The sequence below is a fragment of the Numida meleagris genome, chromosome 3 (genome assembly GCF_002078875.1).
Source record: "Numida meleagris isolate 19003 breed g44 Domestic line chromosome 3, NumMel1.0, whole genome shotgun sequence".
NCBI classification, from domain to species: Eukaryota; Metazoa; Chordata; class Aves; order Galliformes; family Numididae; genus Numida; species Numida meleagris.
In genome coordinates, this window is record NC_034411.1 from 105,116,353 (window position 1) to 105,138,812 (window position 22,460).

General features: G+C 38.5%; 2 protein-coding genes across 4 annotated transcripts in view; one reads left to right on the forward strand and one right to left on the reverse strand.

Moving 5' to 3' along the window:
- LOC110396504 (WD repeat and coiled-coil-containing protein-like) lies at positions 3,871-22,331 on the reverse strand. Of its 3 annotated transcripts, XM_021392151.1 has the most exons (3): positions 15,943-22,331; positions 7,851-7,971; positions 3,871-4,111 (listed from the first exon to the last, which is right to left on the reverse strand). In XM_021392151.1, exons 1-3 carry the CDS (start codon positions 17,863-17,865, stop codon positions 3,945-3,947), a joined length of 2,211 nt encoding a protein of 736 aa, XP_021247826.1. In that variant the 5' UTR covers positions 17,866-22,331; the 3' UTR covers positions 3,871-3,944. The 3 variants fall into 3 exon arrangements, 1 of the variants encoding a protein (XP_021247826.1); XR_002437010.1 differs by lacking the exons at positions 7,851-7,971; positions 15,943-22,331 and adding an exon at positions 5,528-6,863 and having other exon boundaries at positions 4,024-4,111; XR_002437011.1 differs by lacking the exons at positions 7,851-7,971; positions 15,943-22,331 and adding an exon at positions 5,565-6,863 and having other exon boundaries at positions 4,026-4,111.
- The window catches only part of FKBP1B (FK506 binding protein 1B), a 67,614-nt gene continuing 49,792 nt past the window's right edge, over positions 4,639-22,460 (forward strand). Inside the window, exons 1-2 of the mRNA XM_021392154.1 lie at positions 4,639-4,749; positions 5,187-5,309. The gene's annotated coding sequence lies outside the window, so the exon portion shown is untranslated. The remainder of the gene's footprint in view (positions 4,750-5,186; positions 5,310-22,460) is intronic.

Genomic DNA, 22,460 nt, shown 5'->3' on the forward strand with positions numbered 1-22,460 from the left:
GGAACAGTGAGCACTGTGTTGGCTTAGAGACAAGGACTTTTGGTCTACATCTTAGAATCAGAGAATCACAGAATCATTCAGGTTGGAAAAGACCTCTGAGATGACCGAGTCCAACCTCAACCCATCCCACCGTGCCCACTGACCACGTCCCTCAGTGCCACACCCCCACAGTTTGGGAACACCTCCAGGGACGGTGACCCCACCACCTCCCTGGGCAGCCTGTGCCACTGCAGCACCGCTCTTTCTAAGAATAAATGTTTCCTAGTATCCAACCTGAACCTCCCTTGGTGCAATTTCAGGCCATTACCTCTTGTCCTAGGGAATACTGGTCTGATGCTTGCAGTTTTGTGTTAAGACAGGCTATACATCCATTGTCCAAGCTGGGAAAACATAGATAAAAATCAGAAATAGGGAAAAGGAAGTAAGGCTTGATTTATGCTGTTTAAATGATTGAAAGTGTATTAAAAGGAAGTTTATAACTGAGATTTTTAACATGAGTACAGATAGTAGCTTTCTGGAGCTTTATTCAAGGGTACACAGGAATTTAGTAATGGTAGAGGAAGAAGGGGAACTAATTGGTTGAGGGTCATGCAGGGTTCACTTTGTCCACCTGCAGTGAACTCTGACTTTTTAGTTGTTATGAAGAATACCAAAGAAATATTTCATGGTGCGAAGTCAGCATCACAGATTGGCCAACAGACATTCAACTGACTTTGATTTTGTCACATTTAATTTTTATCTTGTTTGTTATTGTTTTCACTATACTGTTTTCAAAATCAAAAGAGGGAAAAACAAAAAAACAACCCAACAACCTGTCATATAACACTTCTGTTCTTAGCAGCTTCCCCAGGGAGGCAGCAACACAAGAAACCAGGAAGACTAAAACAGATGCCGCATGCTTAACAGCAAAGTGATGGAAAATGTAAGGTAAGCTTTAGCTGTAATTTGGAGCAGATTGTACTTTAAAGTAATGATATACTAGCACCTAAAATATACCAGGATGCATATAGATGTGCTGGATAAAGATGCAGAGGAATTAAAACAGAAGTTCAGATTTTCTGATATGCTGTTTATTCCCCACAAGGGTAATGTCTGGGAGGAGCAGGTATGCCATGAAGTGTTCTGAGTGCCACTGGTATGGCATGCTGAGTGTAACTGTTAAGCTTTGGCTTCTAATTTAAGCTCCAAGTTTCCTTAGCTTTCCTTTGTTTTAATTATGAAAGACAGACTTCCCCACAGGGTGACTCTAGGCAGGCGCCGGCACAGGTTGGCACTCCCACTGCTCTCCTGCAGGAGTCCAAGCTTTCTGCTGATGACAGAAGAAGCCTAAAGTGGCGTTTAGAACCTTCACAACATTTAGGTGACCTGAACAACTCTTCCCTTTTTTCCATTTTGGCCACTGGATATAAAACAGCCCTGTAGGAGGAAGGTGAACGCTTCCCAGCCTGTGCTTTTCTCCTTTCCACAGCCTACAGTCTGCTCAAATGAGTACAAACTCTTTTTATCTTTCCACATGCCTTTTTCATTGTTTGTGCAAAAATCTTCTGTACAGCTTGTGCTTAATAGAACAGTCTTCTATCTCTCTACTTCACTGATTCTCCATCTGTTCTCCATCCAAACCAAAGCTGAACATTTATCCTCTGCTTTGCATAAATCCCTTTTGCACTTCTTCCAGCATTTTTATTACTTTCAATTTTAAATTTACAGCCTTGTGATAGACACTATATAAAATACTTCTGCACTGGACCCCTAAATCATTACCTGTAAACAAATATTTCTTCACTTAGGAGTCATTTGGTTGTAATTGCATGTATATGATTTAAACACTTATTTTCAAATTGAGTTAGATGTGCATGATGTATGTTCATAAGCATGGAAGGGATTGCTATTTTTTAATACTATTAATTTTTAATTGATTGTTAAGAACACTTTTCCTAAGCGATCCTATATGATTCTAAATGTCCTCAAATGAGAACTGGGGTCCTCATTTGTTACTTGACTAATTGTGCTGGATAATGATAGTGCCTTCAGACAGATTAGTTCCTACGTAGGTCCATGAATCATACCGTAAGGGAAAACAATGTCACCAAATTATAACAAATAAAAAAAGTTTGTTAAACATCACAGAACTAAGTTTTTGAATGTAACAGTCAACTATTCCCTGAAACTAATTGTTCTGTCATCTCAAGTTTGTTGGCCTCCTTTTGTCTCCACTGAACCAAACCAAACTTGGATAGCCATTCTGGCACGGAAGCTCCTTTCATTCCTGCCCTCAACATGCAGATCATTTTGTAGAAAAATAGTACATGAGCAATTAAAATGGTAGTGTGGCAGACTGACAATGAAATTTCTAGTGATAAGTTCTGAGTTAAGATTTCCCCCTTTGGTTGCTGTGATGGCAACTAAGGCATGAAGATGACAAAAGGGGGAACACGAGTATTTTTCCAACAACAAGGAATCCTTTGGAACAGTGCATATCGTGAACTCAAAGAAGCTATGGAGTACAGATGGAAGAGCGCTGGTGTGTTACCAACCTGATAGGCTCAGCCCTGTTTTTGTTCAATTTTGTATGTTCGTGGTGCAGTTCTGTTCCATGTAACACATATTTTGTGTTTCAATAGCCTCACATTAAGTGGACCAACCTGTGGGACTGTCACCATTTCCTCCAGAAGACAATACTTGTCCAAAAAAATTTCCTTTAGTTCTTCCTTTAGCCTGAATATTCCTATAAAATATATCCTTCCATCATTTCTAGTTAATTACAATTTTAATTTACTTGGCCACAGGCCTATGTATTTTAAACACCAGATACTGCTGTGAGACACGAGCATGTTGTTCAAATACATTTTGCTTCTTCAAAATACATTACATCATTTAGAAATCTGGTAGTACAAACACATCCAGCTACATCGCACACCTGTGCTTGCAGGCTCTGTAGAATGATGATGTCTTTGTCTCCGGGAAGACACTTGCATGAGAAGGACATTACTTATTTCAATGGATTGAAACTGTTCTCAGGTGTATTTGTATTAGCCCTTGTCTCTGAGACTGAGATTCACCTGAATAAATGTAAATGTCTGTATTCAGAGCAGTCACACCAGCTTGCTTTGCAGTCAGTGGAAAGGAATAGGCACTTAATTACTTACTTACTAGGGATGGCTCACCATGATCAGTTTTAGAACCCCATGGTAGGTCATGAATAATCTGCTATAGGAGTGCTTTCCTTTATTTGTCTGATCATACAGGCGTCTGGATGGCAAGTTCAAGGCCAACATCTGCGTTTAGCCAAATGACATTTCCACTCAGTGTCTTTGATCTTTAATTTACCTGACAAGTTTTTTTTTCCCTTTCTCTTCTGTGTGCATGTATAAATCTCCATGCTGTGTGAGACAGTGACAGTGATGGTGATGCAGCCATATTTGCAGCTGAGCATTTTCATGTTAGAATTATGCATTTCTGAAAATGCTGCAGGTTTCCATGGGACCCATACGAACTCCATATAGAGCCAAAAAGTGCTTTCCCTTTTTTCTTTTTTGCAGTTTTCCTTAATATAAATGCTCTTTAGTTGCACTTTCTCCAGCTTTTGTGTAGGCTGTACTCCTGTCTTGGGCAGACTGCTTTTTGCTGCATGATTTTTACCATACTGTTGTTTCTCCCAGAACATCCTGACCACAATTAGAGGCTTGGCACTGCTCCAGTCCACTGGCAGTCATTAATAACAACAGCGCTGGTAAACTCCAGTCTAGATCTGATCTTTCCAAAGAAATCATAAGGGTCCAGTCAACCCTAGGACTTAGCTATTGTGTGACCGTGCCACAGATTTTAGTCAAAATATATTGAAAGTAGTGAAGACAACTTTCTAGTCATTCAGTGTCTGATACCACAGAACATCTCTGTATTGCTTTAGAAAAAGAAAAGGATCATTAGTGTTCTTTGGTGAGCACTTATGTCACTCTGCTTGGTGGCTGCATTAAACTGCCCTTTTTGTAGGAGTGACCTCCGCAGACTTCTGAACCGTCAGTTCCATCCCTTATGATTACCTCCTGTCTTGCTTTGAATATTAATGGCACAAAGCCGTCCTTGTCTGCAGTGAGCACGATCCAAGAAGAGCCTACAAAAATTAAGCAAAAAAGAAAATGAGTGTACTGCTCTGGTTATATAAATTGTACAAAGATGTTTTTAAAAAGTCAGCTGGCACGTGAGCAGGGCGGGCTTCCTTTTACGCTAAGCCTGATTACACTAATGGCATTAAGGCCTGGCAGGCCATGCTGAACACACCTTTGTGTAAATGCAAAGGGAGGCGAAATGAAAGCTCTTGAAAGTTTGGGGGCATTTTGTCTCTTATTGAGCTTCAGCTGAAAAAAACACACATATCTTTGCCATTTCTGATAAACAATAAGTATCTCAATTTTCTGAAAACTCAGCCAGCCTTTCCATGCCAACTTTGATCCAGTGACATCTCCCTCTGCTTATCCCATTTGCTCATCTGCTGTACCCAAACAATGCAGCACAGAATCACAGAATTGCCGGGGCTGGAAGTTTTTAGCCATTGTTCTTATCATTACACACCACTGAAAAGCGCCTGACCTCATCCAGTTGCCTCCCACACTTTAGATATTTATGAACATTGATCAGATCCCTTCTCGATCTTCTCTTCAGACCCAGGGCTCTCAGCCTTTCCTTGTATAAGAGATGCTCCAGGCCCTCTATCATCTTTGTTGCCCTCCACTGGACTCTCTCTAGGAGACGGTAAAGAAAATGGTTGTAGTGTATTTATTCTAGAGGGAAATAGGGGTTTTCATCTCCTTCACTAAGCCAACGTTGTGCAGTATGCTTACAAATTCATATAGCAAATGGAAGGAAGTTACATCTCAATGATTTACAGTAGATACCATGATTTACAAAAGTTGTTACAATAAAATTTATTGTCCTTCAATTATTAATCACAAATTTTCATAGAGAAGAGATTGAACAAAATTCAAATTACATTTTTAATGTTTTTTTTTCTAAAAAAAAAAGAGAGAGAGAGAGAGACAAGATTATACGAAAAAGACCTCAAAATCATTCAGGTTTACTTTCTATGTTGCAGAGAAACAGAAATTAAACTTAACCCCCTACCCTCTGATTTTACCTTCCTTTGAAAGTAAGTTTGAAAATGAAGCTATATGTACTATTTTTTTTTCTAGTGATTCATCTGTTTCCTGTTGGACTGGACATTGCAGCTGTTACAGAAAATAGAGAATTCTCTGTCTTTGTTCAGTTTGACATTTTGTGGACAGGAAAAAAATGAAAACAAACTGTAGCAGCTGGTAAGCATTGCGGGAGCCCTCGTGTCACACACTGTTCTTAGTGAGTATGGTCCTGTCATCGCTGGGTGCTGACGTTAGCTGGGATTTGAGGTAAAGAAAGCCTTGTTACATTTTGTTGTTCACATTTTTAATTTGGGGACATAAAACTGTTTTTAAAAAGAAGGTGGAAAAAGAAAATGTAGGGGACACAGGCTTAGTTTTTGTTATTCGTAACAAACCATGTTACTGGACGAAGCAAATCTCTCTTCCTCATACCATTAACAGAGCACCTTTCCAGGCTGCTGACTATTCCACGTTGTCATGTCACCTGTTACATCATAAGAAGATTGTCATTCCAAACCACCAATCTTTAATCTTCTACTCTTAATACTTTCTTTCTAATTCAGGATAGTCTTCAGATTCTGAAAACAATGGGCCTAGAAGTGGAAATTCTGCTGTCCAAATTGGTAGTTACATTGGTGGTCAAATTGATAAAGCACTCCTTTTTATCATATTCCTAGGACTTTTTATTTTTACCTATTGAAGCATTTGAACTTCTCTGTGTAATTGGTAGCACTTGCCTTGAAGCATAACCCACATAATATATATATTGAAGGTGGGAAAAACTTGTGTTAAATATATTTCCCTTTTGTTATGCAGAGTTATTACCATGAAAACTTTCAGAAAATAGTGACTTCTGTGTGCTAATACCAGGGCTGTATATGGCAGGTTATATTTAGCACAGGTAATGGTATTACAGTTCCTGGACTTAACGTACACACGATGAGGCCAAGTTCGTTGTTCTTATAACTCTTATGATCTTAAAAGCTTTGCTGTTGGTATGAATTCGGTCTGCAGTTATCAGCTTCTTTTTTTCAATATATTCAAGTTTAAGTGTATATTCATAGTAAAAAAATGCGAGACTGTCACTGCAGTATAAGCACACTCTTCATTACATCCCTTTTAACTGTAAAATGCTAAAGGATGAGAGTGACATCTTTAAGCACCAAATTTAATATTCAAGCCTAGTGGCGAAGGAAAAATTCAGGAATTCAAACCTCTACTGGTCGTAAGTGAATGAAGAGATATGTAACTACCTCTACCCAGAGCCTGGTCATTCTGCAGGATTATGGTGAGTTTCAGAGTGATTCTTGATTCGGTCTTTCTTTTTGCTGTCAACAGATTTGATTTCTGAAATGCCAAGCAGCGCACTGAACAGGCAGAGGGGCATGTTAGGAAGGTTCTGAAGTCTAATTCAGGAAATTGTAGAGTGGAGTTGTACTAACTTAATATTCATCCATCCCATAGAGCTGAAAATAGATGTTCTCCATCCCATCATTTATCATTTTCATACTGAATAATGGGCCACGAACACCTGTTTTCATTATGGGTATTTCCTTCCAAAATCAAGAAGTGGAAGTATAAGCCAAAATTACATTCTCCTTGCCCTGCAAAGGAGAGCATTATCTACAGTGCATTATCACAGAAGCCTGCTGGGAAGTAGTTCAGGCCCCTGCAGCAAGTGAGGGTTTTTTAAATAGGCCTTCACTGCACTGCACAGTCAAGAGAGATTGCTGACAAAAATGCAGAAGCTGCATATTCTCATATTCTGCAACAACTCTCGGAAAGCCAGGGAAAAACTGAAATATCCCAGCGTGTCTAGGATAAAGGCACTTCCCTCATCTGTAGTATACATGTAGCCTTCTTATCAATTAGTCTATTACATACCAGTCATTACTGATAACCGTCATCACTTGTAAAATTACAATGTATTATTACTGTCCTTTTCATTTTGCTTTCACCAAGAGTCGAATTCAGTTCTCATGAGACGACGTGTGCTGATTAAGCCAATGTGTCTCAGCCTGTCAGGGGCCAAGGGCCAAGACAGTGAGTTATTTGTGGATCTCTCCGTGTGGAAACAATGCAAGCAGATCATCATTACAGCCAATAGTTTGTACCTCAAGACCGTGATCTGTCTAGGCTGAGATGAGAAAAGCCATTAGAAGTATCATAGAGAAATGGCTAAGAAAAAAATCTGTATATTGCTGAGAAAGTAGCATGCATGAACGGACAGGGACAAGGTAACTCAGTAACTAGTCTGGGGCTAGTTTTCCCTAGTGGCTTCTGCATTTATAAATTAATCAGTGGTGGTGGTAAATGGGAAAATTAGAACACTGAGCTTTGTTGTTTGTCTTAGATTAAAATAATCCCAAATGCTACATGATACGTGTATGTCATGTTCTGAGAAAGAATTTTCCTCCAGCCCACTCCTTATTGTCAGGTGTGGGACATGTTGTGAAGACAGAAAAAGGCAAAATGCCAGAAGGTCTCATAAGGAAGAATTTATATTTCTAGATAACACGGTGGACTGATTATTTTCTCAGCCTTCCTCTGCAGCGGCATCCAACATATCACTCTGGTAATAGGTAGTTCTGCAATTACTTAGCATTTAAGTGAATTTAGCTATCTCCATTTGCTACAGTACGGGATAATTGCCACAAATGCCTCATTTACACTAAAAATCTCACTTGAAACCAGATACTAGAAATAAAAAGAACATACCATGTTTCATTTCAATAATGGTCAGGTCAAACAGCTGCTGGACTAAATTCAAATGGATCTTGCCATCACAGAGGAGAACATCTTTTGTTTCTTCAGTAAGTGCTCCATTTGAAAAATTTTTCTTCAAATTCATATATGTAAAAGAAAAGAGCTTGTTAAAGGCTGAGATATTTTACCTGAGTTCTTTTAACCATTCCTCTACTCCTAGTCCTTTCAGTTCTTTGATAATTTTGCCTTTTCTTTCTCTGTCACAATTTATTGATGGCACAATCTCATAGTCCCATGTAAAGAGGCATTTGCCTCTTTGGTTTTTGCTTTTTGTGCTTATGCAGCTCAAAACTGCATAGTCTGTGATATGTAATGTATTAGGCCATGCGTACTTTGTCCATTGGGCCCTTCTGCCTCAAGGGTCAATTCAGTGGAAGGGAATATATTGTAACTAGAAGAAAGCTGCTTAAATCTTACACTGCCAAAGCGAGTGCTTTGCTCAATATCAGTGGTATGAGTGGGTGTTTTTGATAGTCATCGTTCAGCTATTCCTCCCCAGTAAAATCCCCCATTTCTGGCACAGATAGAATTTCATAGAGACAGTCTCTTTGAAAAGTTGTCACAACAAGGTAGCTTGGAAGCTATATGGCTTTTTTTGATAGAGAATATATGAATTTACTGCTCTGGAAGTTGCTCTAACATTCACTAAAAAATACACTTTAAATACAAAAGTGGCATAGTTGAGGTGGCATTTGTGATGTTTATCTGGTCTGGAGAACTGACACCATTGTGTTCTGTCATTTGGATTACTACAAAGTGCAAGGACCACAGAATAGCTGAGTTAATATTAGTATGGAATGAATATATATTTGCATTTACAATTTCCTGCTATCTTTTGAAAGTCAGTCTTAACATTAGAACTTTTCCAGTGACTTAATGCCATTATAAAAATATTTGAGTCAGCCATTTGCTTCTAAATAATCTTGCTATACTTTTGTTCTGCACATTTCATTTGGATCTTTCCACACTTTCCACCAATATAACAGATCTTCTTTGTCATTTTTAGGTCTCTTCAAATTATGTAGCATTATATTATATCAAACCTAAATACAATTAAATCTCAGTGGGCTGAATTTTCAGCATGAGCACGTGCATTGCATTTACATTCCAAAGATGTTATTTGCCTGTACAGGTATTTCACTGGTCCAAAGCTTTTCATTGCTGTATATAGTGGATCAGTACATCTAACTACTACTCCATTTTCCTGATCTCAGGTTGAAATACCAGAGTTTATTCAGACTTGTACCTCAGATAATGAATTATAAAAAGAGGTGGACTTCAGTTGAGACAGGTACCCAATTGGTTTTTTTCATTAGATATGCATCAGCTCAAAAATAATCAGAAAATGACCTAGCTGTGCCTCCGTTAACCTGAAAGCAGTTAAGTGGATACGGATGACTTTGTTCTAGTATGATTTCTACTTAACCATGCAGGTTATTTCAATGGCCTTTAGAACTGGAAGACGTTTTTGCATATACGAAACCACATGCTATCTCCTTTTTATCCTAACCTATGGTTTTACAGTTTTTCAAGTACAGACAACAAAGCTTACACTTCAGAGGTGCTTGTCTTTCATCACTTTTGGGCCTTCATATTGGCTCTTCTGTCTTTGTCGTATACTTCTGCTCATAATGTTAAACTCAGTCACATTTACATTTTATTTTTGTCTGCTGACAAATCCTCTCAGCTCAAGAATTTTTCTCTTTCTTCTGTTTGTTAGTTTCTTTTGTTTAATGTTCAGTTTAAGTGATGATAACATTTCTCTTTGAGGAATATGTTCACACACGTGTGTTTTCTTGAGAGCGGGGTAGCTGCTTTTATTCTCTTTTTATAGATGATCAAACCATTACACCAGAAGATTAAGAGATTTACTCAAGGTCATGCAGGTAATTTGTGACAAAGTTAGAAGCACAAATGAAATCTCACTTTAGTACTTGTCATTTTCATGCCTTAACCCAACAGCAATTTTCTAGTCAAATCTAAATTTAATTGTCCACTTTCTAAAATATGTATCTGTTTTGCAATGCTGCTATTAATTTCCAGTAGAAGTCAGAGGACTTGCAAATTTCATATTAAAAGCACTTACAGTTGGCTATTTCATTCTAAATTAAAGTTTATTGGTGTACTAAGCACACATTAACCACAGAATAAACAAATATATTTCCACATACTTGAGTGGATACTTTCAGATAAAGTTTCTATAGCCAAATTCCTGTAGTCTCTCAGGTCCAACCCTCCCTCAACAAAAATCCAACAGAAACAAACCATCAATTCAACAATTGTTTTCCTTCATCTGTGTCAGCCTGCCCCTTGATCATTTTTTATGGCCTACAAAGGATCTTCTGGGCTGCAGCCAGCCAGTCACAGTGTTGCCAATCTGTCTTTCAAAACTCATGTTTTAGAATAGAAATATATATGGGAAGAAAATAATTTACTAAGGCAAAAAAAAGAAAAGGTTCCTGGATTATGTGCTGTACACTATATGACTACACAATAAATAACCTTCTTTTATAACTTTTTTTGTATCCCACTGAGCAGCCAGCTAGTTCTGCCTCCGGAGCCTTCTCTCTATTTATCTTTTATTTTCTAACTCACAGCCTACAATTACCTGGATGCTAAGATCATTTTCATGAACTTAAATTCAATGACTGATGAAACTGTGATGTACTTCATGATACACTACCAACCAAAAATGTTTTGTACTAACACTAGGTTAGTAATTGCATGCAGTTTGAATGTGTTTTTCTTGCACATAGATGTCTAGAAATGTAAACCGCTCTCCACATGAGGCCTCACACTACATTTATTTCTGTACATACCTCTCCAATGTATCCAAAAACTGCCTTTATTCTTTTCATAAACTTATCTCCTTCCTGATTCATACTTGTCTTGTATTCACTTAACACGTGCACGCCTTTGTCTTTCTCAGCTGTTTCCAGCCAGTGAGTATCCAGTTTACGGCAGAAATGTTTGCTCTTAATACTGGAATTTCTACTATGCACTTCAAACTAGTTTGTTTTAACCCATTTTTATTATTCTGGATGTAAAGGTCATCAAATAACAGGTGTGATATCTTGATCCTCTGTTGAAAATACTACCAACGTTATGCCATTTTAATAGCATATCTCAGCAGGTTACCAATGAAACTTTTAGATTAGCCTGAAGATCGATCATGGGAAAATCCACAAGTAAATTTCTTCCATTTTCTTTTATATTACTGTAATCATTTACTATCCTCTTTCCAGCCAATTGTTAACCGTAGAATCACAGAATCACAGGGGCTGGGAGAGACTTCGAGAGATCATCGAGTCCAGCCCACCCTGCTAAAGCAGGGGCGTTGTAAGATGTTAGAAATGTAAGATGGTTATCTTACATTTCTTCTATTAATCCCAATTCTCTGCTGTCGAACCAATAATTTTCCCTATGGCACAATTTTGAGTGCTGTGTTGAACCACAGATATTTTAAATATTCTTTATATACTTTGTGCTAATAATATGTTCTTTTATAAAGGAAAAGTATCAGGTTAGTCAGTCCTATCTATGTACTGTTAGATGAAGAAGGGCTGTAGTTGCCTAGAGCTCTGTTCTGTTTTCCTTACACCCTTGATTTCAGCTCTTTGGGTTGTGTTTCACTGACGTTTCAACTGTGATGCCTTAGTACCTATTAGTCAGCTCACTCTTGCTTTGCCCCCACACTCATTGTGTGGGATGCAAGACAACTGTCAAATCATAGAGACATGAGGAATCTGACCAAGAAGACATGAAAGGTAACTGAATGGCTGAGGAAGAGCGCTGAAGAGGAATGAGAACTGTGATTTCTGATATTCAAAGTACTGCCTGTCTGGAAGCTTTGTGCAGCATTGCTACAGGTGCCACCCATAAAGTTTGACAGCCTGGACTGCTTCCCTTTCCTGTCATGAGTCCCACTTTTGGTGGATCCTGATTTTATTTTGGTGGAGTTCTCAGTATCCCCACAAGCCCTGATCTGGGACATTCCAAATGCAACCCTAATTAACCTGGGAGAGAAGTATAAGCCTGTCATATGTTTAAGTTAGAAGAGATTTCAGGTGCTCAGGGGTGCTTTAATCCCAGTGCAATTTGCATTTATAGCACACAGAAGGACTTCAGCACTTGATACAATGCTAGGACTTCTCTGCTCTTGGCTCCCTGTTGATAGTTCTGCAATCAGTGTTTCAGGTGTCTTCTTATCTAAGATACACCTTATGCCCTCATGCCTGTGCTTCCATGATCTTCAAGTACTGTGTTTTTAAAAAAGAAAAAACTTGAATCTTTACTTTCTTTGCACAGTACAGAAACTTGGCTTCATTTTTGACATTTCCTATTCCTTTATCTTTTGTGTCTGTGTATCTGACAACCAAATGATCTGGCCTAATAAAAGGTGTTACATCTCCTGTACAGACCCTGCTTGTCTGCTGTTGATCACTTTCACAACAATGTCGTCAGAATTTGTTCTTAACAGATTCTTCAACCTTTGCTCAAAATGTTGTCCGTGCATTAATCACACCTCGTCTTGACTACTGCAGGTCTTTTATGGTCATCCTAAATCTCTCCCTTCTAAACTTCCAGATGACTAGTTCTTACTCTGGGGAGCAGACAGAACACCTTCCTCTTCCATCATTTTCATGACTTTCTTTCTATTGCTCAACTCAAGTCAAAATTGCCCCTTGGTTTTTCATAGGGTTCATGGTCTTCTTAAAACCAATCATTGAAGTCCGGTTTCTCCTTATGTCTTTGCTCACTTCACTGTCACCCTTATACAGTCCTCCTCCTTTATCTCTACTTCATATATTGTAACAAAAAAAAAATTAGTGTGATGTGTTTGGACCACTCCTGTTCTGCGTAAAAATCGTTTATTTTATAGCTGACCTTGCCCATGAGATTTCCTATAGCAAACTGTAGAAAGATATAATAAAAGGACAAATTGATTTGTATACAATTATTGGTCAAGGTTAAGAAAGGGAAATCCTGGTGACTAACTGCTGAAAAGAAATTTATTTCCTATTTAATCACGAAATATAGGCTTTCAGTGATACAGATTTTTGACATAATACTGCTTGTGAGCAAAATGTAGGAGTTTTACGATACTCCTCAGATTAAGAAGAACCTTATTCCTTCTGGAGAGGTTTGCCTAAACGCCATTATTTTCAAATCCATATTGGCTTTATTTCCACTGTAATTAGCTTTTGAATGAGGCTAGTTTAAATACTCTGCAGCTGTTTCTTTTCTGGGAGATGGATGAGAAAATGGAAAAGAAAAGTATCTTTTTTTTTTTTTTTGCAAAATGAAACAGAAATAAATTCTCTTTTTTTTTTCTTGTTAAATAATATCTTCTTATTGCATCTGTCTGTCTGCCCTCCCACACTAGACTGAATCACAAGTCTGTATGTGATGAAAGAGCAATAATATTTGCTTTTCAGGGTTGAATGATCAAATCACCTCTGGTGGCTGAATGCTATTACACAAGTGATAGTGCAGTGACATTTCCAAAGTGTGAGTGATCATGTTTTTCTTTTATGGCCGTGGGCTACAAAGCATATAAATTCTGGTAGTACTGCACGGACATGACTTCAGAGAAGTTATGGGCAGGCTAGCACTAACAGGATAAACAAAGGTTTTGAAGACTATTTAGTAAGCAGACACTATGAATTATTAAGTAACATACATTCTGGTTTATGCTACAGTTTTCTAAGCAGAACTGCAATCTTTGTGTATGTCAATAGCACTTCTGCACAGCAGTGTTCATAACTGACTGTTAATTATTGCTGCTTTTTTTTCTATAATATTTTAAACTTTTACATTTGTAATGTGTAAATGTGGTTATGTAGTACCAGTCATTATACTTTATAGCACAAAAGATTTGTCAATCAAGATTTGGCCTCTGCTGTGCTGGGGATTATACAAACACTTAAGAAGACACGGACTTGGCACAAAAAGTTGACGGATAATGGCCATATTATTGACTGGACTGCAGTGTTCCTGAAGTTTAGAATGTTTTCCACTGGCTGATATTTATATCATAAGGCAATAAAGCTATTTCCTGACTCTCTGCACTGTGAACAGCGCCTGGCTGGAACCCACAGCCCAGCTGCTCTCTGAGCTCCCAGAGCGCTAATCAACTCCTGGAGGAGAATCAAGGTTCAGATGTCTGAATCCAAACTAATCAAAACAACTATTTTCTGAGAAAATTATTAGCTGCCTACGAAGCAAATATTTCCTTCTCTGTCTGAAGACCTTTTTGCCATCAGTCTATGTATCATTATCTTTTGGCATCACTTTGTGATCCTGTTAGATTTCAGAAGAGGAGCTGAGCTATGCAAGGCATTAAAAGTGAGGCTCAAGCAGAAAAGCTATGTGTTTTGGAAAGCCATGAAGTGGCACTTTTTCTGAGTCATTATAATGTAGTTCTACAGGAACTTTCTTCTGGCTCAATGGAAAATTAACCTGCTTAGGTAAATAAGAGACTGCTTTTCTACATGTAGTTAGTCTGGCAGTATCTTAGACACACTGGTTATATTATCTTTGTCTTATTCCCAAAGGGAAAAACTGGAAAATTATTTCTTACTGCATGTGTAAGTCAACACGTGCACAGTGAATTCAGATCTTAGATTAATGTTAGGTGTGACAATCAGAACTTCTCTTTGGAAAGGCTAATCCAATCGAATCCAAGAGATAGAACTGCTTGTAAAATAAATAAGCTGATTTATATTAAGAAAACATAATTAATTTGAACGTGCTGGAGAACAGAAGAGCATGCTTCTTGACAAATAACATCCTAAATTACCTTCAAAAGGCATCCTGCTTTTTTCACCAGAATTCATGGAGTATATCAAAGTTATGTTACTAATTCAGATCGAAAGCTTTGCTTTTATCCAGTCTACTTAGCACACTAGAATCTGCTAAAATGCCAAGTAAACAATTGCTAAGAACTAATGAATATGTTTGCATGGAGTCACAATTCCCTTGATGAGTGTTTAAGGAGGGATGTTTAGATGTCTGTATTACCCTTCCAAGCAACAGGAGGCTATATAGCTGTGAGTCAAAACTGTTTAAGAAACAGGTACTTCGGCATCATCGCTACAAAATAAATGTATTACTTGACATAATTCTGCTTATCTTGTAATAGATAAAAATCCATTTGCAATTGGCATCAACATCCTGAAAGGAACCTCAGTTTTAGCAGCAACACCTCTAGTATCAGCATGACCAGAACTATTATCAGTATAATATCAGTATTACTGCTAACAATACTGAGAATTATAGCAAGAAATAATTGCACAGCCTATATTCCCAAGTTGAAATTCTTATCGAAGCCAGTAGGAATTTTGCCAAAACAAGGGTGGGGAAGGAACATGGTGATTTGACATTCATATCTTTATTTAATGAAATGATAATCACATACTGACAGATTTCTTTCTGAAAATCTTAAGTGATAATACTTGCAAATTGACTATGTCCAGCTGTGTAAAGATCAGCAGTGAGACATTACAGTAGAAATAAGCCAACTTTGTATCATCCGCATCTGAATTTTCCATAAATTGAGATTCAGTGCTTTGTTTCAGCCTTCATGAGTCTAGCTACCTTCAGACTTTGGATTTGAGCTCAGGTTTGAATTGACTGGGTTTCTAGTGGGTATGTCTAATTATGGCTACTCGTAGGCTCATCTCTACATTAAGCTAACATATAAATCTTCTTTGTACATCATTAACTGCATGACTCTGTTCTCTTATTTGATAGATGCACCCCAAATCAGCTACCATGCAAAACTGTTTTGCTTAGAAGTTGTGCAAAGAAGATATGGACCTTCTGTGTGAAATATCCTCTAAATTACCCACATCATCCTTAGTTATTGTTTCAGTAATAAATAATACCATTTTAAACTAAACTTGATGCCAAACTCAGTTTACATTTCTCATGAGTCAACAAGAATCAAACTGCATCCTTTTGTTTAAAAGCGATACAAATAAAAGATAGTTTACAACATCAGTGCCCCATCACAGTATTTTTAAGTTGATGAAAAATTTACCTGGAAAGTGATATGAATGACCGGTGGTTCTTGTGAACTGGGATAGGCTAAAGATACCCTTCTCCCATTTTTAGCAAAGTCTGTTATTTCAGATAGACTCAGTTGTAAGTCATTGAAACTGCCACAAAGTCTCTCTAAATTTCTAGATATGTGACTCATTCCTCTTTCATTTGGCAAATTGTTGTTTTTAGGAGCATTTGATGTTTCTTCAATTACATTGAACTGCACTTTAGGAGAAGCTGGTCTGCTGGAAAGCCTGGTAGCTGTTCCAAAACCAAGAAGAGCCATTGAACGATTGATAGGTTCAGCATCCAAAGTTTCCAAGGCAACGGAGGGGTCACCTGGGAGCTTTTTCTCATCCAAGTCACTAACACTTGATGAAGAGCTCTGCTCATAACTAGGGCTCTTCACTTCTTCGATGAGTCTTCTCCTGCCACTGGGAGATTGAATAACTGTGCTTCGTGGTATTAATAGATCTCTGCTTTGATGTTGGTCTTCTGTGGCAAGGTTTTCAAAGAACTTTCTTTTTCCAGGTATGTTCACAGACGATACAAAGTTATAAAGCATATGCTGCTTAGTGTCTGGCAGTGTTGAAGCATCTTCTTCCAGCATCAATTCTTTGATCATCAAGCGCATTACATACCTGTCTGAACTTGAAGACGGAATAAGACTCGGCTCAGGGAACTTTTGCTTCCCGATTAATATCAGTAGGAGTTTATCTGTCAAAAAGCATAAGCCCTTTGGTCTTTCATTTTTTTCCAGCTGAATTTGTTGAATATGGGGCATGCAGGAAGAGGTTACTGAATACACCAAAACAATGTTAGAAGTATTAGAGGCTACTGCCACAATCTGAGCTCTGAGGTCAAAAGCCATTATATCAGGAACCAGGATACCTGGGATGTTGACTTTTCTGGTGGTGGTTACCTTCCTTTCAAAAGTCACCAAGATCAGGTAAGAAGAATCTTGACCATTTGTTGCTGCAGAGTCTTTGCGTTTCAGAGTAATGAGAGGACTGGGATCAGACCGACGGTGGTTTGTGAGGATGTGGGTTAAATCCAAAGGACCTGATGAAGAAGAAGCTACAGAATCAACAGTGCCTGATCTATCTGAATCTGTGGACTTCCTTCGCAGGTCCATGGAGTATTCCTCATCACCAAGTGCTGTAGTAGACTGCGAGGTTAAAGAACCAGTTTCAGCACCAGATGGCATATCAAATGTAATGCCTGCGTTCAAACCACAGATATTATCTAAAGGAAGCTCAGTAGCTACAGCAATTTGGAAATCCAGTGTGGCTTCTATAGCACAGATATAGCCTCCCACATCAAAGACTGGGCAAAAGGAGCAGGCATTTAGGGTTTTTTGAGCATCATCCCATATATAGGAATGCAGGGAACTGCCTATAGCAACTACCAAGCGATTACCATCCTTAGTCCAGCAAGCACAATGAATAAGCCCACTGCTTTTGATATCTGCCTTAACTCTGGTATTGTCCGTACGAACAGTGTGCAAGACTGAAGCATCTCTTTTTGTAAGGACAGCCAAGACCTCCTTCTTTGGATGCCATACACAGCCCTGGGAAAGCAATGGGAACGGCTCACCGATTTCACAAGTCTGAGAAATCAAGGGCTTGTTCTTCTCAGCAGTGCTGTAGCCCAGCCGCCAAACACTAACATGTTTTTTATGCTGAACAGCGAGCAGAGCTGGGGTCTCTGTAGAGCAACACGGGCCCCAGTAAAGCCCATGCACATGTTCAAATTGACCGACAACACTTGAGTCTCCAAACTTCAGTTCTCCATGATGATAGTATAAAGCAGTCAGTATCACTTGCTTCCCATCTGTCCAGGCAATTCCGTGCACGGGATGGATGGCTTGGTATAAAGCATTGAGGCCAGTTCTCAACAGTTTTGCCTTTCCCAGCTCCATATTTTTAAGCTCTCTGTCTATTGGTGATTGTTCCAAAGATGAGAATCCACAGAATTCATTTGCAGATCATGATGAGGAAAACAAATGTCTTTTATTTCCTTCCCTTTCTTTGCAGAATGAAGCTGTTTTGTTTCTGATAGTTGTCGAAGAGCCTGTCTCGTGAACTCCTTCCCAGTAAGCCTGCAGCTGCTCTTCTAAGTATAAATCCACATCAAAGCTGCTTTTGCTATGTCTTTTCCTGGGAGGAGTTATCATCTTCATGTGATGCCTAACAAGGTTTAACCAATTACTGGACGTTTTTGTAGGAGTCTATTTTTAACTCTTTACTGCTGGGTGTGTCTTTAAAAATAGCATTCTAATACCTTGACCTTCAGTGGATGAAGGTCTTTGGTGAATAGTGGAGAGAGATCATATACTGTTAAACCTAAGCATTAAACTACAGCCTGAAATAATGACCTAACACTTCTTTCAATCAGCCTTTGAAGGGTAAAAGAAGATTTAATATATCCGAGAACTGCACAAAGCAGATTGCAATCTCCAATGGACACTATGTTTCAGAGATATAAGAACCCAGTGGCTATGAAATGAAGGTAGAAAAGAGAAATTATATTCTGTTCTGCTAGTAATTATAGGAAGATGAAGGAAGGTGAAATAAAAGAAAAAATGAAGACGACAAGTATTCTCAAAGCAGCCATCTGATTAATGTTCATTTTACTGGGTCAGATTTTGCAGCTGCAGAGAAACACTAATTTCTGACTAATGTGAATAACTTATACCTGGGCAAAGAAGGTTTTCAGCTGATTGATGTAATAACTACAGCTAAAGGTTTAAGACAACTATATGCATTCTGTATCTTTGGCTGAACTCTAGAATCATAGAATCATAGCATCATTAAGGCTGGTAAAGACCTCTAAGATCATCTAATTCAACCATCCATCAACTGCCAATATTGCCCACAAATACTTCATATAATACTTTTTATATACATTTCATGTATGTTTCTAATACTACCTGTCAAAAGGAGATTCCTCATTGGATCACAGCTGGAATAATTGTTTTAATGTCCTTTCTTGAGGTGTTTTTTACCAAAGGTGGTACTCACCACTAGGGACCTCCCAGATTTACATACAGTAATCATGCTGTGTTCTCATTTACAGCCATTTCATTTTGTAGATTATTTCTTGAACATTTCAATCTAAATAAGAATATTTTATCTTCATTGAGGACAAGCCAGCAGTGATGACTGGAATAGGTAAAAATTATTATTTTTTTAAGGGTAAAAAAGCTAAATATGCAGGTTAGAAGATCACTTGTTATGCAAGACTTCTAAATTTTTGGTCCCTGTCTGTGCTCATAGTGAAAGCATATTTTCCATTGCTATTACCTTACCAGTTGTTGACACAGATGCCCAGGCCATGCTTCAGATGCCAAACTGCCATCCCTGTCTCACTTGCAGTTCTGACTATTCACTTCCCCAAAGTGGCTGCAGGATTATTCTTTCCTGGATAGCAGTAGCTTTTTACCCATGGTAGTTATGAATGAGTAGATTACATTAAAATATAATCCCAGCAGCTCCACGAATTTGCAGAGCCTGAATAAGACATTTTTGTTTTGCTTTAAAATAAGGCCATTTAGCTGCTTTGCTGTCTTCTGGATGTATTTTACTGAGGCTGATAAAGCTATTCTTTAGCACAGCCACCTCATCTACATTCTGAATGGTGCTTTAAATATCATAAAAAAGAACCTACGTTGCAGCTGGATTCCAGCAAACTAAAATGTGGGTTTGATGCAGGAACGCCTGCAGTAGCATGACTGAAATGCTCAGGAGAGGTTTCACAAAGGATGCTGTGCGTTTTGCCGGCTACACCGACACCTTGAGATCATGGACTACTCATGCAGAAGATTGTGGGTCTCCTCCTTGGAGATCTCCAAAAGCTGCCTGGACATCATTAAGGCAACTCATCTCTTGTTTCCTACCATAGAACATCTTTATATCCTGTGCTAGAACTTTCCTAGAAAGCCAATCAGTAAAAGGACTTAGTAGATAAGGAGTTACACTGTTCATTTACAGCAAAGGAGATTCAGAGATCTCTGCCTACAGAGAACCTTTGTAACGCAAATATGGTGAATTCAAGCTGAAGCCAACAGGAGCCACACTTATGGGGACACAGAATCTTTGAAGAGTTTGCTGTGACCTTGTGGTAAATCGCTAAGGCTTCGTGTTCCTAGAAAGCTGCAGGGTTTGGGCACACCACAAGGTTTATTCTCTAGCAATTGAGTTTGAACCTCAGGCTCCACTGGGATAGCATTTGAGGATCTCCAGGAAAATTTCCTCCCATGGTTCATTTTGTGGGGTTTTGAGTGGGAGAGAATAATGTGTGAAGAGGATAATTTAGAACCTCCATAAACACAACACACAAGGAAAGTAATTTGAGATACGATGACATTTCAGAGTTTATCTGCAAAACAATTTTCTTACTAATGGAAGACTTGCAAAATATACAAAGGGAGAAAACTGGAGTTATACCATGGTGACAGAATTTAAATAGCGTACCCTGGATTAAATCAAGTTCCAGATGCAGACAGAAGGTGAATGAAAGAGACAAAAAGATTTTGTCTGACACAGTCTCATTTCAGATACAACTGGGGAGGGGGACGTTCCTTTCATTCTGCTCATCTGTTTTTCTGGAAACAATTAAAAAGTTTTAATAATACTTCTGTGTCACCTTGGCATGCATAGATCTATATAATGCATGAAATAAAGGCTGGTATTTGAAAGCTGCCCTGGCAACACTTTAGTTTTCCATTGAGACTCAAGAAAGCAACGAGAAGAGTAATCTATTATTAATCTGAGTCAGTTCACTGAGCAGTCACAGTCTCTATGCTGATACTGAGCTAGACTATAATCCTATTAAAGTAACTGTGCCTCTGATTAGCTTTGCTATAACTAAGGTGTTCCAGCTGGTGGCACCTTTGCTGGCCATGTCTATGTCACTTTGGAGGAGATGGCTGTTAGAAGTACCACACAAGGTGCAAGACTGAATGCAATCCACTGACAATATGCTCATTAACAGTTACGTTAATAGCACATAGCTACTGAAGAGCAGCATTAAGTTCACACTGAGCGTTGGAAAACCAAATCCAGCCCTCATAGTTGCAATGGTTGAGATACCCTTTTTATAAATGTGATTTTGTATTGCTGCTTTCTCACATTGCTGTACCTATTATTCACCTCTCTCTCCTGGGAAATGGTGAATACTCTTTGTATTCAATATGAATCAGAGCTAATGAGATCCGGGCTCTTAAATATACTTACTTACCTATTTCCTGTCTTGGGGAAGATAGGTATCTAAGTATCTCTGTGGATCGGAGTTCAGTGCCTTGCTGGAAAAGCTAAGACTTCAGACTTCATTTTCTCCTTTATTTGTGGTAAAATAACTCCTTCTGGGCTAAGTCTTCCTTTGAGTTAATTAAATTGATGTTAATATTCCTGGTGACTTCAAAGGAAGACAGATCCAGCTCAATATGTAATGAAAACGTAACAGTAATAATTTTTCTAATAGTAATTTAACTCAAATGTATAAAATGTCTAATGCTTTGTGATATTTCTACTTCAAAAACATTTCTATTTAAAGCTACCCACCATAATTTCACCAATTTAAGTCGATGTGTCATTTAGTTCAATACTTTCAAGAAGCTTGAGTAATGTATTTATTTTTCCACATTGACATTTCTTTTCCTCGAGATCTGATTTTAAAAAGCAGTTATCTGTCACAAGCTGACTGGAACAGAATGTGAAAATGATGTGCAGTTAATAAAGATACAAAATACGCAATCCGTCAGAGCAGACCTACTGATCACACGATGTAAATCAGCATCCTTCTGACAGCGCTATGTCTGGGCGCTGTTACTGCTCTCCGAATAGGATTTAAGCTGCTCTTTTTTGCTAGCAAGGTATGTGTCAGGTAAAGTGGGAGAGACCTAATGAGAGGTTGTGTTATTTAAATAAATTTGTTCAAGCAAACTGTTTGGAAGCCCGGTTAATTTCAAAACATTATGTAAATTGTTATTTAAAGTAACATAGTAAAGCTCAAGGCTTTACTATGCTGGCTACATGCAAACTAAGACTTCAGGCAGGGATGTCACAGCTTCTTGTGTCTCAGGGTGAGGCTTTTGGTCCATCACGGTGGGGGAAGAGAACCAGAGCATTCTGGAAGGACCCTTCATTCTTGCTCCCAGCCAGACTGTTGGGCTCAACTATTTTCTGCCTTTCACAATGCTAAAGCAAAATAGGTGAGGAATTAGGAAGGAAAGCATGTAGAGCGTTATTATGCAAACACAATCACTAAGATTGAGATCCAGTTCACTTTTAATTGTAGGGATGGGATTCATCTCCCAAATTAACATGCTCAGGTTGAGGTATATACATATAGCTCCCTACAGGAAAGCAGTACCCAGGCTCCCATGGAGCAACCGAGCTGGGCCTCATCCTTCTGACATAACTATTGGCGCAAACACTATGGTTGTCTAAGTCTGACCATGCTAACTGAGTCATTTAAAAATCAGTAGTGAGAAATTGACACTTTTAGGGCATG